This window comes from Marmota marmota, unplaced genomic scaffold, assembly GCF_001458135.2.
Source record: "Marmota marmota marmota unplaced genomic scaffold, marMar, whole genome shotgun sequence".
In the NCBI taxonomy this organism is placed as follows: domain Eukaryota; kingdom Metazoa; phylum Chordata; class Mammalia; order Rodentia; family Sciuridae; genus Marmota; species Marmota marmota.
Window position 1 is genome coordinate 28,440,110 of NW_026000082.1, and position 15,751 is coordinate 28,455,860.

At 38.2% G+C, this 15,751-nt stretch overlaps 1 protein-coding gene across 5 annotated transcripts in view; it reads right to left on the reverse strand.

The window, feature by feature from the left end:
* Zmym1 (zinc finger MYM-type containing 1) overlaps positions 1–14,786 on the reverse strand; it is a 22,332-nt gene extending 7,546 nt beyond the window's left edge. The window contains exons 1-6 of one of the 5 annotated variants that reach the window (XM_048815781.1): positions 14,702–14,786; positions 8,552–8,716; positions 7,414–7,486; positions 6,826–7,075; positions 5,513–5,602; positions 877–1,051 (exon numbers count right to left, since the gene is read on the reverse strand). In XM_048815781.1, coding sequence (XP_048671738.1) covers positions 877–1,029 — 153 coding nt within the window. In that variant the 5' untranslated portion in view covers positions 1,030–1,051; positions 5,513–5,602; positions 6,826–7,075; ... (1 more) ...; positions 8,552–8,716; positions 14,702–14,786. Of the gene's footprint in view, positions 1–571; positions 785–876; positions 1,052–5,415; positions 5,603–6,825; positions 7,076–7,413; positions 7,487–8,551; positions 8,717–14,701 lie in introns of those variants that run through there. The other 4 variants (XM_048815780.1, XM_015485284.2, XM_048815782.1 and 1 more) reach the window with 4 other exon arrangements.
* Between the last annotated feature and the right edge of the window lie 965 nt (positions 14,787–15,751).

A 15,751-nucleotide genomic window follows, 5' to 3' on the forward strand; every position in this document is an offset into this window, starting at 1 on the left:
AGGGAGGGAGGGAATTTTTTTAATATTTATTTTTTAGTTTTTGGTGGACACAATATCTTTATTTTTATGTGGTGTTCTACCACTTGAGCCACATTCCCAGCCCCAGGGTCAGCTTTTCTGCTCTCAGAAAGAGACAGACTCTCCTATTAGAAATAGGGGATTATTTCTCATTGGGTTATTTCCTCCAATGACTGATTCAGAAAAAGCATGTAACATTCTTTACATTGCATAGGTAAAAAAGAGTTAATTATATTTAGAATGTTTCATTTTTTTCTGTAATAAAATTATGTGTATTATTTAAAAAAGAGTTAATTGTAGTATAAACAGACTCCTGCATATTTACTTTTTCTTTGGTGTAAGACAATCAATATGAAATTCTTTAGGAGATTATCCACATAGTACTTGTCATGAATTATGTAAGAAGGAACTGTTAAAGTATTCAATTTCATCTTTATCAATTTACAAATGGAAATTATTCTCAATGGTACTAAAAATTACATCCCTACATTTTCCTAAAATGAAACCATTCATAGACCAACTGACAGAAGGAGCAATAGGTCTTTCTTCATACCTGCTTATATGCTGTAATATTCTTTGAACTATTAAAATAATGAGACTGTCCTTCCATTTGGAGTATGTGGAATAGACTAGAGCTGGTGTAACAGTAAGCACCACAGTTCTCACAACAGTTCATGATAAAATTGTTAGCAGAGTGAAACTTTGAAAAGCAGTCATTACTGCAAAGGCTATGTTTCACTTTCTGGTATTTTACTTCTTATTGAATCTAGGATTTAAATAAAAGATTTAATACAAACTCTGATATTCAAGCAGAATCAACAGAATCCCTCTAGTTATTAAAAAAGAATTTCAACTTACAATGGTTGTCTTCTGACACATATTACACTTGGTCAAAATGCTATTAGTACACACAGTAACAAATGGTTTCCTTTTTTCTTCATATGAGGAAAGACAAGACTGGCTGCAAAAATGTTTGCTAGTAGTATTATCTTCCAGCTGAACACTGATCATATCCTTCTGATTTAAAATGTCTCTAAAAATAAATAACAAGGACACCATTAAACACTTTACCACGATTATCATTTCTCTTTCATAAACTAAATGACCCCTGACCCCTCAAACAAGTCCCTCCTTGCTCCTTCCTTTACCTTAAGAACTGTGAAATGGTAAAAACCTGAATTTGGTATTTAGTTCTACCACTTACATTTAGAAACCATGGATAAATAATTTGTACTCTCTGAATGTTAATTTTCTCAGCTTTAACAGAGATATAAAACGTCTGATCATATAGTTTTTAAAATATTTTTTTTATAGTTATAGATGGACAGAATGCCTTTACTTTATTTGTATATGGTGCTAAGGACCGAACCCTGTGTCTCATACATGCTAGGCCAATGCTCTGCAACTAAGCTACAGATTCAGTCCGTGATCACAATTTTAAGGACTATTTAGCTTGGATTAGTTGGTGCTAGTGTTAACAGAATGATGATGACAAATCACATATTCATTCCTGAGAAACACTGGAATTTATACAACATATCAACACATGGTCTGCAAATTCCTTGTATGTGTGTGTGAAGGGTGGTCCCCAGATATTTTCCAGGGGACTATAAGATCAAAACTATTTTCATAATATTAATATGTTATTTGCCTTTCTCACTATGCTGTCATTTTAACTGATGGTATAAAGGCAATAGCAATTTCAGTCTGAAAAACAAGTATATATTCTCGCAAGTTCTTTAAAAAATTTTTTTTTTATACTTGTAGATGGACAACATGCCTTTATTTTATTTATTTATTTTTTAATGTGGTGCTAAGGATAGAACCCAGTGCTTCACGTGCTAGGCAAGCACTCTGCCACTGAGCCCCAGCCTCAGCCTCTCATGCAAGTTCTTAAGAGCACCATTGACAATGGCTGAAAGATGAAAACAGCTCAAATGTTCATCAGTGGACACATGGATAAACAAATTGTGATAAAATACATACAGCAGAATATCACTCAACTACTAAAAACAGAATGAAGTACAACAGAATGAACCTTGAAAACATGAAAAGGTTGAAAAAACAGACACAAAAAGTCATATGTATATAATTCTGATATGAAATACTCAGAACAGATAAATCCATAGAAAGAATGCCATGGTAGTCGCTCAGGGCTGGGGACAGAGGGAAATGGGGGAAAACTGCTTAATGAATACAGCACTTTACTCTGAATGATGTAAATGTTCTGGAACAAAATGGAGGTGATAGTTGTCCAACACTGTGAATGTACTAGATGCCAATGACATGGTTGATTTTTTATTATATCAAATTCACCTAAATGAACTGGGAAACGAAAAAAACCAATGGTAGGTGAAACTGTTGCAGCCTTAACACAAATCAAGGCAGTGACAATCAAAATGTAACAACACACACATTCACTCTAAAACAAAAATCATTTCTGTTTCAATTAAGAATGTCCTTAATGAAACACAAATATTTTAAACTTAAATATGATAATTTTAATGTTCCTTATAACAAAATGGGACATGGGCATAAAAGTACTTTCCCTGACTACCAAAGGTGAATGACTGTCTCAATGAAAAGCCTACATGGAATGTTTAGAGTTACAACCTGAACAAGTCACTTTCTTTCATGGATCACATTATTTACTTGAACATATGATTGTAAGACAAACTATTATCCAGAAGGTATCTGCCAAGTATTTTCTGGAAAATGAAAAAAGTGGATCTATCACTTCCTACAGTCTTGCCAATGATAAAATTCAAGCTTTCAATGATAAATTAGGAGTTTTTGAAAACTTGTATTTGCTACCTTAAGCTGGATCTCTTCCCAATATTTGAAGACTTTTCTGATGAGGCTGGTGATGATTTTAAAAATATTGCATAATAAAATATGTCAACATTTGAAAGATTTGAAGAATGCAATAAATCAACATTTTCTAAATGACGACAGCATGCTATTACAAAAATCATTCACTGGTAAAACATCTATTCAAAATACAAGAGAGGGGTTGGGGGTATTGGCTTAGTACATTTGTCTAGCAAGTGCAAGGTTTTTCAATCCCCAGAAGTAGGAAGAAAAATAAAAAAGGGTACAAGACAAATTAATATATTTTAAGACTATAGAGTATTAAAAGTTCACTGACATGGTTTCAGAATGCACACTGCAACTATTTTCTCTTTTTTTTGATACTGGGTACTGAACCCAGAGGCACTCTACAACAGAGCAACACCCATAGGCCTTTTTAACAGGGTTCTGCTAAACTGCCCAGGCTGGCCTTGATTACAGGGGTGCACCACTGTACCTAGCAACACTGCAATCAAAAAAAGTGTCCACAAATATCTAAAAGGCTAATGAAACACTTCTCCTTTTTCTAATTACATATTTGTGAGGCTATATTTTCTTAACTGACTCTTAACATTTTGCAACATATGGAAAACAGAAGCAAATTTGAAAATTCAGACAGATATTAAAGTGGTTTGTAAAACTGATAAAACAATGCCAGTTTCTAAAATTAATTAAAAATGCCATTTGATTTTTAACATAGCAAATTTGATAAATATAACCTGTATAAACCACAACTCTTTGGTCTTCAATTGTTGACTTTGTTTTGGTATTGGAGACTGAACTCAGGGGTGAGTTATATTCTAGTCCTTTTTAAAATATTTTACTTTGAGACACAGTCTTGCTAAGTTGCTGATGCTAGCCTGCAATCCTCCTGCTAAGCTTAGCTTCTTGAGCATCTGTGATTATAGGCATATGCCACAAGAGTCTTCAATAGTTTTAGAGTGTAAAGGACACCAGCATAGTGACACGTGCTTGTAGTCCCAGCTACTCAAAAGAGTCTCAGGTAGGAAGATCTCGAGTCTAGGAGTTTGAGGCCACATAGGCAACATAGCAAGACCCTGTCTCAAATTTAAAAAAAACAAAACAAAAAATGAAAAGTATAAGGGGTTCTTAGATTACAAAGTATGAGAACTGCTGCTCTGGGAAATACAAAGATACCTGCCTACCTAGAACCCTCAGAATATCAGTCTTTGAGGACAGTGATTTTCAAGATAAACTCCTCCTGAAATCAATATTACTTTAATACTTCCACATTTTAAAATTTTAAATGTATGTATCATGAACTTTCCACCTTTTAAAATTGAAACTAACAGATTCACATAATTATCACATCAGTAATTTTACTGTTTCAAAAATTGAACTTCATTCCCAGTACTGATCTTGTTCTTTGGAGTAATATTTAATATTATGATCAATGCTCTTGGACTTATGAATACACACTATAAAATCAGATCATGGAATAATTAATTTGAAGAGGTGATGGTAAGAGAAGAGTGAGGGACAGTGTGAGAGTAAATAAGAGGTATAGATATTTGAGGTACATCCTTAAGTCAGAAAGAAATTAGCCAGCTGGGAAATGAGGCAGAAGAAACTGCATCAGCAGATACACAAAAGTCAGAAAATATGTACTACTAGTATTTTTTTTTTAAACTATGGTCAGCATAATAGAATGTTGGCTTCTAATCTACTTAATTTAAAAAATTAAAATATGAATCTCTGCTAGAAGGACCTAAAGCCAAACTCTGAATACATGTGTGAACAACTTTTATATAAATAAATCAAGCATTAGTGCATAGGCCTATTTTTTTGCCTTTATTAATTGCTTCCTGGATTTCTAGTTGGTTTCACTAAAGTACAGAAATGACACTTCTTAAATATATGCTTCTCAAAGATAAGTCACAACCTTCTAATATGATTTTAAATATCTGCAAAGCTAGCTTTCACTTGGTTCATGAATTAAGATAAAAACAGCATTAACTCAAATCTGATGTTAAATCATGGCTATAAAAGAAAACATAGGGCTGGGGACACAGCTCAGTTGGTAGAGTGCTTGCCTTGCATGTAAAAGGCAATGGGTTCAAAACAAAAAAAAAACAAATAAAAAAGAAAACTTAAGGTGGATACAGTGGCACACGCCTATAACCCTGAAGCTTGGGAGGACAAAGCAGAAGGGTCATAAATTTAAGCACAGCCTCAGCAACTTAGTGAGAACCTGTATCAAAAACAAAAAATGCTGGGGATGTAGTTCTGTGGTAAAATCCCCTTGGTTTTAATCCCCAGTACCAAAACAACAACAAAACACCTTAAAATGACTAAAAATTGGCTAAAATTTTGAGAACTACAGAAGAGGGTAATGAATGTGGAATTAAAAAATTTTTAACAAAGCAATTTACTATGAATAATGATAGCCTCTCCTAGTCTAAACATTACTACCATCTTTCCACCAACCTACAATTTTTAATGAGAAAAAACTTTATTCCAGAGGAAGTAAAATTTGCCTCTCAGTTTTGCTCATACTGGATTTGTATACCTTAAAGAACAACTTACACACTAAATCTTTCCTGTTTCAGCCTTTTTCAATCTGTCTGTGAAGCTGCTGCTGAAGAAAAGTAATGAGTATACTCCAAACAGAGCAACTTGATACCTTAACTTCTCAGGGCCTCTGTTTCCTCAAAACCAAAAGAAAAGGTTTGGATTGGATGATCTCTCTAAGGTCCCTTCCAGTTTTATGATTCTGCAGAGAGAGAAAGCAGGCTGAAGAGAGTGCCATATAGCCCATAGCTAAACAGAAAAAAGACAAAGGACATAGTATAGTACTGAAGGGTTGAGAAAGCAAGAGAGACAGATAAGTAGAGTTTCAGGGAATAAGACTTGAAGCAACAGTTAACACCTGAAGCAGCAGCCAAATGAAGAGCTGAAATAACCCACAAAAAAGGTCTGTGAGTTTGTTAAGGGAATAACAATAACAACAGTGATAGTCAACATGTATGGAATTCTTATTATATGCCAGTATTGCTCTGGCTGAATATATTACTTAATGCTCATAAATCTTGTGTACATTCCATAAAACAAGTGGGAATACTAAGAAACAAAGAAGTTCTCAATGCTTCTCAAACTTTAGCATGAATATGAATCATATGGGGATAAATGCAGTTCTGATACAATAATTCTAACTGGACCTGAGAACCTGTATTTCTAGTAAGCACTCGGATGATGATAATATAGTTGCATGGGGATCACACTTTAAATAGCAGAATGCAAATAAAGGAAACAAAATTCAAATTATGGCAACTTAATTTCAAGACAAGATAACATTTGAGAAGAATTTATTATATTTAGAAGTTAATATGATGGTCTATAAATGTTCTTGTTTGTCATTAGCATTTTAATGATTGTTAAGAAACCAGAGTTAATACTATCTTAGGACTTGCAAAGTCAAAATGTCACTAATCCAATCACAGAGACCAGACCTACCTACATACATGCACATTTATCTATGCTTTTTAACTTTTCAAAATAATTAAGTAATTTCACTTACCATTATAATAGTAATGTAATATTATTCTATATCTTGGAAGATCCATAAGTTATATGACTATATTTTTAGTAGGCTGTTTCTTATACAGTTAAATGATAGAACAGAATGAGCATCTCATTATGATAGAACAGAATGAGCATCTCTATAATGAGCATTCCTATAATCCCTACTTATAGAAAATTTCAAATGAAAGCTCTGCAAGTCACATCATTTATAAGGGAGAGAGAAAGAATTGCTTGTGGGTTAATTTCTGCAAACCTCTCAATTACTAAAAACTACTTCTGAACAATCTATGAGAGCAACTGAAAGCAGAAGCATTTTTTCAGTTAATCAAGGTAACATATCTTTAGAAAATTACAACTAATACTCTGACCAAAATCTATGTAGGGAAGTAAAAGGCAAAATTTAGAATTATATACTTTGTGCAGTTTGAGCAAGTTCTTTTGGCAGAAGTTGGTGAACTGGCAGATGAAATATGTTCTATGATGCAAGGGGTAGAGCAGAAAAGCTGAGTAGACCCTTTCCTCTGATAAGCAGTTTGCCCCTTCTGGAGGATTTTTTTACAACCACAACAGGAAACCTGAACAGTTGTGGTTGAAACTGAAGGAAGCATTTTATTTATGCCAGATGATGCCAGAGAAAGCTGAACTCCTGTAGTCAACTGTGATGCTACAAAAACAAAACAGGAAGAAGCTTATTAGTATTTTCAACAAATTAAGTATGCATTATTTTTAAAAAATATATTTATTTTTCAGTTGTAGTTGGACACAATACCTTTATTTTATTTATTAATTTTTGTGGCACTGAGGATCGAACCGGGGTCTCACATGTGTTAGGCGAACGCTCTGCTGCTGAACTACAATCCAGCCCCTAAGTATTCATTCTTTCATTTTCTTTTAGAGTTTACTTTTATCCAACCCCCCAAAATGCAAAGGCATTTTTAAGAAGAATAAATTTGTTATTATGCTAGTCAGAATAAATATAATTAACTTAAATAATTCTATTACCACTGTCTGAAAATGTAGTATTTATTTTCAGTTCATTCTCCTGAGTTTTGGGTTGTTGGGCTTGACAATATTCCTAAAAAAAAAAAAAAAGAGTTGAAAATAATGAATATAATGTACTTAAAATAATCATTCAATAGAAAATGATAAATTACACTTACGTCTGTTCAATTAGCTATATTACTGAATCAAACCAAGGTAAGAGGTAAGCATTCTCCTTTTGGTGCCCTGTGGCTGATAATTTTAATTTTCTATGACACCAATAACTGATTGGTTAATATCAGGTTATCTTTTTTGGTGTAAGAATTGGGAAGACTGAATTCTATTATCACACCAATTGAAACTGGCCTGTTAATCCTGACTTCTGAGGTGAGGTAAATGGTTTAGTTTCAGCTTGGTGACATGGAACTTTAGTGACTTCATTTTGATTTTTAGCTCAGTCTGCTGGGGCCCAGTGCAGGAGCTTAGTCCAAAACAATGGCCTTCTATAATTTTTTACTTAACAACTGCTACTACCAATAGAGAGTAGACATAATGACATATATTTTCCCTATTGTTTTAATCATTAACAGTTCATTATCTTCATAAATACCTTAAACTTAGAATTGTTGTATTGGGCCAAATGATTCTTATGAAGTAGGATTTTCTTTCAGAACTAGAGGCAATTTCATTTCCACTCTATCTCAACTTAATTTGTATGTTTGACTGTCCATGGGTTGAAAAAGCAATCGTTAACTGCTAGATTAATATTTCCAAATGTCACTAATTCAATACTGATCTAATTTATATACTTTTCTTTTTTCTTTTTCTCTTTCTTTCCAAAAAGAGAGATGGAGCCTACCAATGTTGCCCTGAACTTCTGGGCTCAATCAAGCCTCCTGCCCCAGCCTACCTAACAGCTGGATTATAAGCATGTGCCACTGGATGTTTAGGCCATTTTCAATGGAAATAAGTTACAACTAAATTCTCTTGCCAGGTGTAGTAGAACACACCCATAATCTGAGCTACTCAGGAGGCTGAGACAGGAGGATTACAAGTTGAAGGCCAGATGAGGCAACTTACTGAGACTCTGTCACTGTTGTAGTGCTCCTAAATTCAATCCCCAGCATCACCAACAAAGAAAAGAATGTAAAATATTTACTTGAGTATTGTCAGGTTCTGTCTTAATTTCAACTAGCTGCTCCAGCTGTAATGCCATTGTCTTATGTTCACCATCTGAAGGTTGTCCTTTCATTTTAGTATTGCATGCAAAGGAATCTTCCAGTTCTAAATTAATGGATTTCTTCCTGGAACCGTGTCCAAATTCCTGAAATAAAATATTGATAGAAGTCTGATTTTAAAATTAATATTTTAAATATAGTAATTTTGTGGAATCACAAAAGAGGTCTTAGACAACTCTGCATTAAAGCTCCTTCACAGCACCAACACTAGCTTCCTTCCTTTCTTTAAATATTTCTAGATAATTTTGCTTTACAGTCTGTGACAGCTAATACCTCTGTGCTTTCTTCTAGAACTAATTCCCATTTCTGTAGCCCTAGGCCTGGATGCAGATACCACAAAACCTACAAATTGTTTGGGGTTTTTGGTTGTATGTTTTATTTTTGGTATTGGGTATTTAACCCAAGTGTGCTTTTACCACTGAGTCACCTCCCAGCCTTTTTTTATTTTAAGCCAAGATCTTTCTAAATTGATGAGGACCATGCTAAGTTGTTGAAGCTGGCCTAGAACTTGGGATTCTCCTGCCTCACTCTCCCAAATTGCTAGGCATGCACCATCATGCCTGGCTTTACTAATTACTATAGAGGGTAGGGATAACTTACTCCATGGGCACAAATTTACATTCAACACATACAAAAAGAGAAGTTAAAAGCTGTTACAGGAATAATCTGAGATTTGTGGTTTTATTCTGGGTTAGTATATGAAAGACCCAAGTAATTCTGCCATTAGTTTTTTACTGAGGTTGGGGCCTAACCACCCCTTTATCTCCATGTTCTCAGCTTGGAAAGCTCCTATTCAAAGGTATAAAATTAAGTAATTAATTATAGACTGACTGTTGAGAGCCGCAGCCAAAGCAGCCCCAGCAAACTTCCAGCTGATTGGCTCCTCTGCAGTGATGCTCATTGGGCTCCCCGCCCCTTTCAGACTACGGAGCTGCTCATTGGGGGACTCTTTTGGCTCCGCCCACACGACCCAGCCAATCTGCCTCAAGAGCGGTTGAGGTGCTGGCCGGAAGAGCCGGTGGTGGCAGTTGGGCTGCCTGGAGGTATCGGGTGGTGCCGCCTGTGTTCAAAAACAATAAAGTTCGTTCCAGCTTGACAGGTGAATTGTGCCCAGCCAGACTGTGGCATTTGGTGGCCTGCACGGGACCGACTGGGTAGGTGATAAGGTAAACTGCTCGCCCCTGAGGGCAGGGCGAGAGGATGGGTAGCCATTTTAAGATTCTTCTTTCGTTTTGTTTCGCTTTTGTTTTAAGTTGCCTCGTTCAGCTAAAATTTGGGGGTCAACAGAGGTGAGGCAAAGAACCTCACCCCCTCACTGGTACAAAGGCCTATCCACAGGTGTGGCTGTATACTGGACCGGTAGTCAATGACGGGTAAGATCCAATTGCAATGGTACCAACCTAAGACAGGAGGCTGACGCCTTGAGGTCAGCTCATCCGATGACGGGTAAGGACCATATGTAGTATTGGACAACCTAAGACAGGCATGGTCCCTAAGCCACATGTTTGTTGTTTAATTAAACAGAGAGGGGGAGATGTTGAGAGCCGCAGCCGAAGCGGCCCAGCAAACTTCCAGCTGATTGGCTCCTCTGCAGTGATGCTCATTGGGCTGTTTCCCCGCCCTTTCAGACCATGGAGCTGCTCATTGGGGACCAATCTGCCTCAAGAGCGGTTGAGGTGCTGGCCGGAAGAGCAGGTGGTGGCACTCGGGGAATTCCTGGAGAGCTTGGGTGGTGCAGCATGCGTTAAAAAAAAATAAAGTTCGTTCCTGCTTGACAAGTGGCTCATGAATTGTGCCCAGCCAGACTGCGGCAACTGACAGTGCAGTTAATAATTCATATAGCCAGTGTTTAGCCCAAATGAGCAAGGCACACAATCTGTACACCAAAACGCACTGGAAATTAATTAATATATTGTCTTTGAGTAGATTCACTTCACCTGAAATAGGCTACACATGTCTATCAATTTAAAAACAAAGATGGCCATACTACCAAAAGTGTTATACAGGTTTTTTTTTTTTTTTTTAGAGAAAGAATTTTTAATATTTTTGATATTTATTTTTTAGTTCTCGGTGGACACAACATCTTTGTTTGTATGTGGTGCTGAGAATCGAACCCGGGCCGCACGCATGCCAGGCGAGCACGCTACCGCTTGAGCCACATCCCCAGCCCTGTTATACAGATTTAATGCAATCCCTATTAAAATTCCAATGACATTCTTCATAGAAACAGAAAAAGCAATCACGAAATTCATTTGGAAAACTAAGAGACCCCAAATAGCTGAATCAATCCTTAGCAAGGAAAGTAATACAGGAGATGTCACAATATGAGACCTTAAATTATACTATAGAGCCACATTAACAAACACAGTCTGGTATTGGCATCAAAACAGACCTGTTGGGCTGGGGGTGTGGCTCAAGCGGTAGCACGCTCGCCTGGCATGCGTGCGACCTGGGTTCGATCCTCAGCACCACATACAAAGATGTTGTGTCCGCCAATAACTAAAAAATAAATATTAAAATTCTCTCTCTCTCTCTCTAAAAAAAAACCAGACCTGTAGACAAATGGTATAGAATAGAAGACACAGAGACAAACCCATATAAATACAGTTTTCTCATAAGGTGCCAAAAAAACATTGGATAAAAGAGAGCCTCTTCAACAAATGGTGCTGGGAAAACTGGAAATCCATATGTAGCAAAATGAAATTAAACCCTATCTCTCACCCTGCACAAAACTGAACTCAAAGTGGATCAAAGATTTAGACACTAGAACAGAAACCCTGCACCTCACAGAAGAAAAAGTAGAGCTGAGGTCATAGCTCAGTGGTAGAGCACTTGCCTAGCATATGTGAAGCACTGGGTTTGATTCTCAGCACCACATATAAACAAACAAACAAACAAATAAAATAAAGGTCCATTGACAATTAAAAAAAAAGGAAGCCCAAATCTTTACCATGTTGGCTTAGGAACCGACTTTCTTTTTTTGGGGTAAGGGGTGGGTACTGGGGATTGACTTCAGAGGTACTAGACAACTGAGTCACATCCCCAGCCCTATTTTGTATTTAATTTAGAGACAGGGTCTCATTGAGTTGCTTAGCACCTCACTTTTGCTGAGTCTATCTCTGAATTTTCGATCCTCCTGCCTCAGCCTCCTGAGCCACTGGGATTATAGATGTGCACCACCATGCCTGGCAGGAACTGACTTTAACAAGATTCCTAAAGCACAAGAATTAAAATCAAGAATCAATAAATGGGATGGAATCAATCTAAAAAGCTTCTTCACAGCAAAGGAAACAATCAAGAATGTGAAGAGAGCCTACAGAATGGGAGAAAATCTTTACCACATGCACCTCAGAGCAGTAATCTCCAGGATATATAAAAATCTCAAAAAACAACACAAATAAACAAATAACCGAATCAATAAATGGGCCAAGGAACCGAACTGACACTTCACAGAAGATATACAATTGATCAACAAATAAATGAAAAAATGTTGAACATCTCTAGCAATTAGAGAAGTGCACATCAAAACCACACTGAGATTTCATCTTACTACAGTCAGAATGGTGATTATAAAGAATGCAAGTAACAACAAATGTTGGCGAGGATATGGGGGGAAAAAGGTACACTGTTGGTAAGGCTGCAAATAGGTGCAACCACTCTGGAAAGCAGTATGGAGATTCCTTAGAACACCTAGAATGGAACCACCATTTGACCCAGCTATCCCACTCCTCAGTTTATACCCAAAGGACTTAAAATCAGCATACTACAGCGACTCAGCCACATCAATGTTTATAGCAGCTCAATTCACAATAGCCAAGCTTTGGAACCAACCTAGATGCCCTTCAACAAATGAATGGATAAAGAAATTGTAGGGGGCTAGGGTTGTAGCTCAGTGGTAGAGTGCTTGTCTGGCAAGTGTGAGGCACTGAGTTCGATTCTCAGGACCACATATAAATAAATAAATAAATAAATAAAATAAAATAAAGGTCTGCCAACAATTAAAAAAAGAAATTGTAGTATGGAATGGAATACTACTCAGCCTTAAAGAAGAAATTATGGATGGAGTTGGAGAATATCATGCTAAGCAAAATAAGCCAATCCCAAAGAACTAAAGGCTGAATGTTTTCTCTGATATGTGGAGTTTTGGCATCTTGGAACCCCTTCAAATGTGATATAACACAAATTAGAGAATACTGGAAAGCACCCTGAAAAAAAGTCAGTATTTCTGAGGCAGGGAAAATGTCTGTCCAATTATCAGAAAAAATAAAGAGCAAAACAAACCCATATATGAATGACGACAAAATGTACATGAGAATAAAACAAGTCTCGAATACTAGTTTTTAATACAGTCCTTCCCATCTTTCCAACCAAGGGCTAAGTCACATTTTTTTGTTTTGTTTTTTGGTACTGGGGACTGAACTCAGGGGCACTCAACCACTGAGCAACATCCCCAGCCCTATTTTATATTTTATTTAGAGACAGGGTCTCACTGAGTTGCTTAGCGCCTCACTTTTGCTGAGGCTGGCTTCGAACTCGCAATCCTCCTATCTCAGCCTCCCAAGCCACTGGGATTACAGGTATGAGTCACCAAAAATTTACACTTTTTAAAAAATATATCGAAACCAGTATCTTATGCATGCTAGGCGAGCACTTTACCACTGAGCCACAACCCCAGCCCTTTAATTACATTTTTGATTAACAGTCAAAAGATAACTGGGTGGGGCTTGGATTGTAGCTCCTTGGCAGAGGCTTGCTTGCCTTGCTTGTGTGAGGCACTGGGTTTGATCCTCAGCACGGGAGGCGGAGGGGAACAAAGACATGCTGTCCTCCACAACTACAAAAACAAAAAAACTGTGGCATTATCTGCCTACTGGTCAACACTGCCTGGGAATAATTTAAACCTTTTTGATTTAGAGTCTGAGGATGGTAGATTTAGAGCACATGTTGAGAATGCACAGGCCCTGGGTTTAGTCTCCAGCACAGAAAAAAGAATTTTTTTTTTTTTTTTAATATTTGGTTAGAACTGATGAGTGTTCAGCAAGCCGGGGACAGGAAATGGGTTGTGTCACACCCACTTTCTGGAAAGCAGATGGGTGGCCGCCCAGCATTCCCTTCTGCCTTAAGGGCTGGCTTTATGGTCTACTTTAGTGATCAGGAAGATGTAAGTCGAGGGACTCTCAGAGCCTTACTGGCAAATCTGATGCTTTTGACTTTTGTTAATGGCAGTTGACTTCCTCCTCTCCACTCCCAGTTGGGGATGAAGGGACCTGAAGNATTTCAAATCCGAATTCATCTCAAGAGCCAAACATTTTTCTTTTTTTTGAACACCGGGGATTGAACCCAGGGGCGTTTAACCACTAAGTCACATCTCCAACCTTTTTTATTATTTTGATACAGGATCTCGCTAAATTGCTCAGGGACTCTCGAAGTTGCTGAGGCTGTCTCTGAATTTGGGATCCTCCTGCCTCAGCCTCTGGAGCTGCTGGGATTACAGGCGTGTGCCACCACGCCTGCCAACAGCCAAACTTTTAAAATAATTACATTTCTCTTTTTGTTATTTTTTGTTCGGCGGTGCTGGGGATCGAACCCCAGGGCCTCCTACATGCTAAACAAATGCTCTACCACTAAGCTACAATTGTTTCTTTTAGTTGGGACTCGTGTACCATTCTATTTGCAAAAACTGTTTCCAGATTGTTTGAAAAATCATCGTTTAATGCATGGAGAGCCACGGGTGTGATTTCAATGTTTTAGAAACGGTGGTCGCAGACAGAGCATAGGCAGAAAGCCGGGTTACGATGCAGGAGCAGTGGGCGGCGAGAAACCTCTGAAGCGGGAGCAGTGACCCCGAGATTCTCGGCGGGTGAGGTCAAAAGAGGCGACCGACGCTCTCCAGGTCAGGGCTAGGCCGCGAGTCCCCGACCCCCAGGTGCCAGCATTTGTATTCAGGGCCCCGTCTCTAGAACCCGGTTCCACCCGCGCGGCATCCTCCCTCAGACAGGAGAAACTCTGCCCCTTTCCGGTAACGCGCAGGAGTAAAGACCGAAACCAGAGCCGCAGAAGAGGAGCCTTACTAATTTCTCTCAGGAACGCTCGCCGCGAGCAGCTTCTCAGGGTCTCGTCAACGCAAACATCCCCGCTGGCCCCGCCCCTTTCCCGTCGTCCTCTGCGGCCGAGCATGCGCAGCGCAGCCCGACGCAGTCCTGTCTCGCGACGTGCGCAAGGGCGTCCTTGTGATGGATAGGGAGGTGGACCAGGGGCCAGGGGCCAGGGGCCAGGGAAGGGCTTTAAAACCACACAGGTGCTTTGTCATTGAAGTCATCTCTATCCACTAGCCAAATATGGGTTCTTAAAGGCTAGAGAAGCATGTGGGAGTGACTCCTCTCAGGCAGGGCAATTGAATTTCCCGGATTTGAAAGATGGCAGTACTACTTACTAGCATTAAAATAAGTGATTAGACAACTTATGTACTTTCCTATTCTTCTTGAAATGGTGATAATTAAAATGCCTGCCGCTAGGCTTGGGAATATTAGGCAATGCTAAGAAAAGCATGAGGTGCAGAGTAAATTCCCGCTATTTTTATCTGCTAGGCCTGGTGGCGCACACATGTAATCCCAGCGCCTCAGGAGGCTGAGGCAGGAGATCACGAGTTCAAAGTCTGGTTTAGCAATTTAGGAGGTCCTCAGCAATTTAGCAACCCTCAGCAACCCTGTCTCCAAATAAAATGTAAAAAAATAGGGCTGGGCTGGGGTTGTGGCTCAGTGGTTAAGACTCTTTGTGTTCAATCCATGATACCAAAAAAAAAGACAAAGAAAAAAGAAAAAAAATAATAATTAAGGGCCTCTGCCATCTTGTTTGTTTTTTGCATTGCTGGGAATCAAATCCCAGGGACATCTGCATGCTAAGCAAGTGACCTACCACCAGCTACACCTCAGCTCTTTTTTTTTTTTTTTTAGAAAGAACATTTTTTAATATTTATTTTTTAGTTCTCGGTGGACACAACATCTTTATTTTATTTTTATATGGTGCTGAGGATGACCCAGTGCCCTGCGCATGCCAGGCAAGCACGCTACCGCTTGAGCCACATCCCCAGCCCAGCTCTTTTTTTTTTTTTTTTTTTTTTT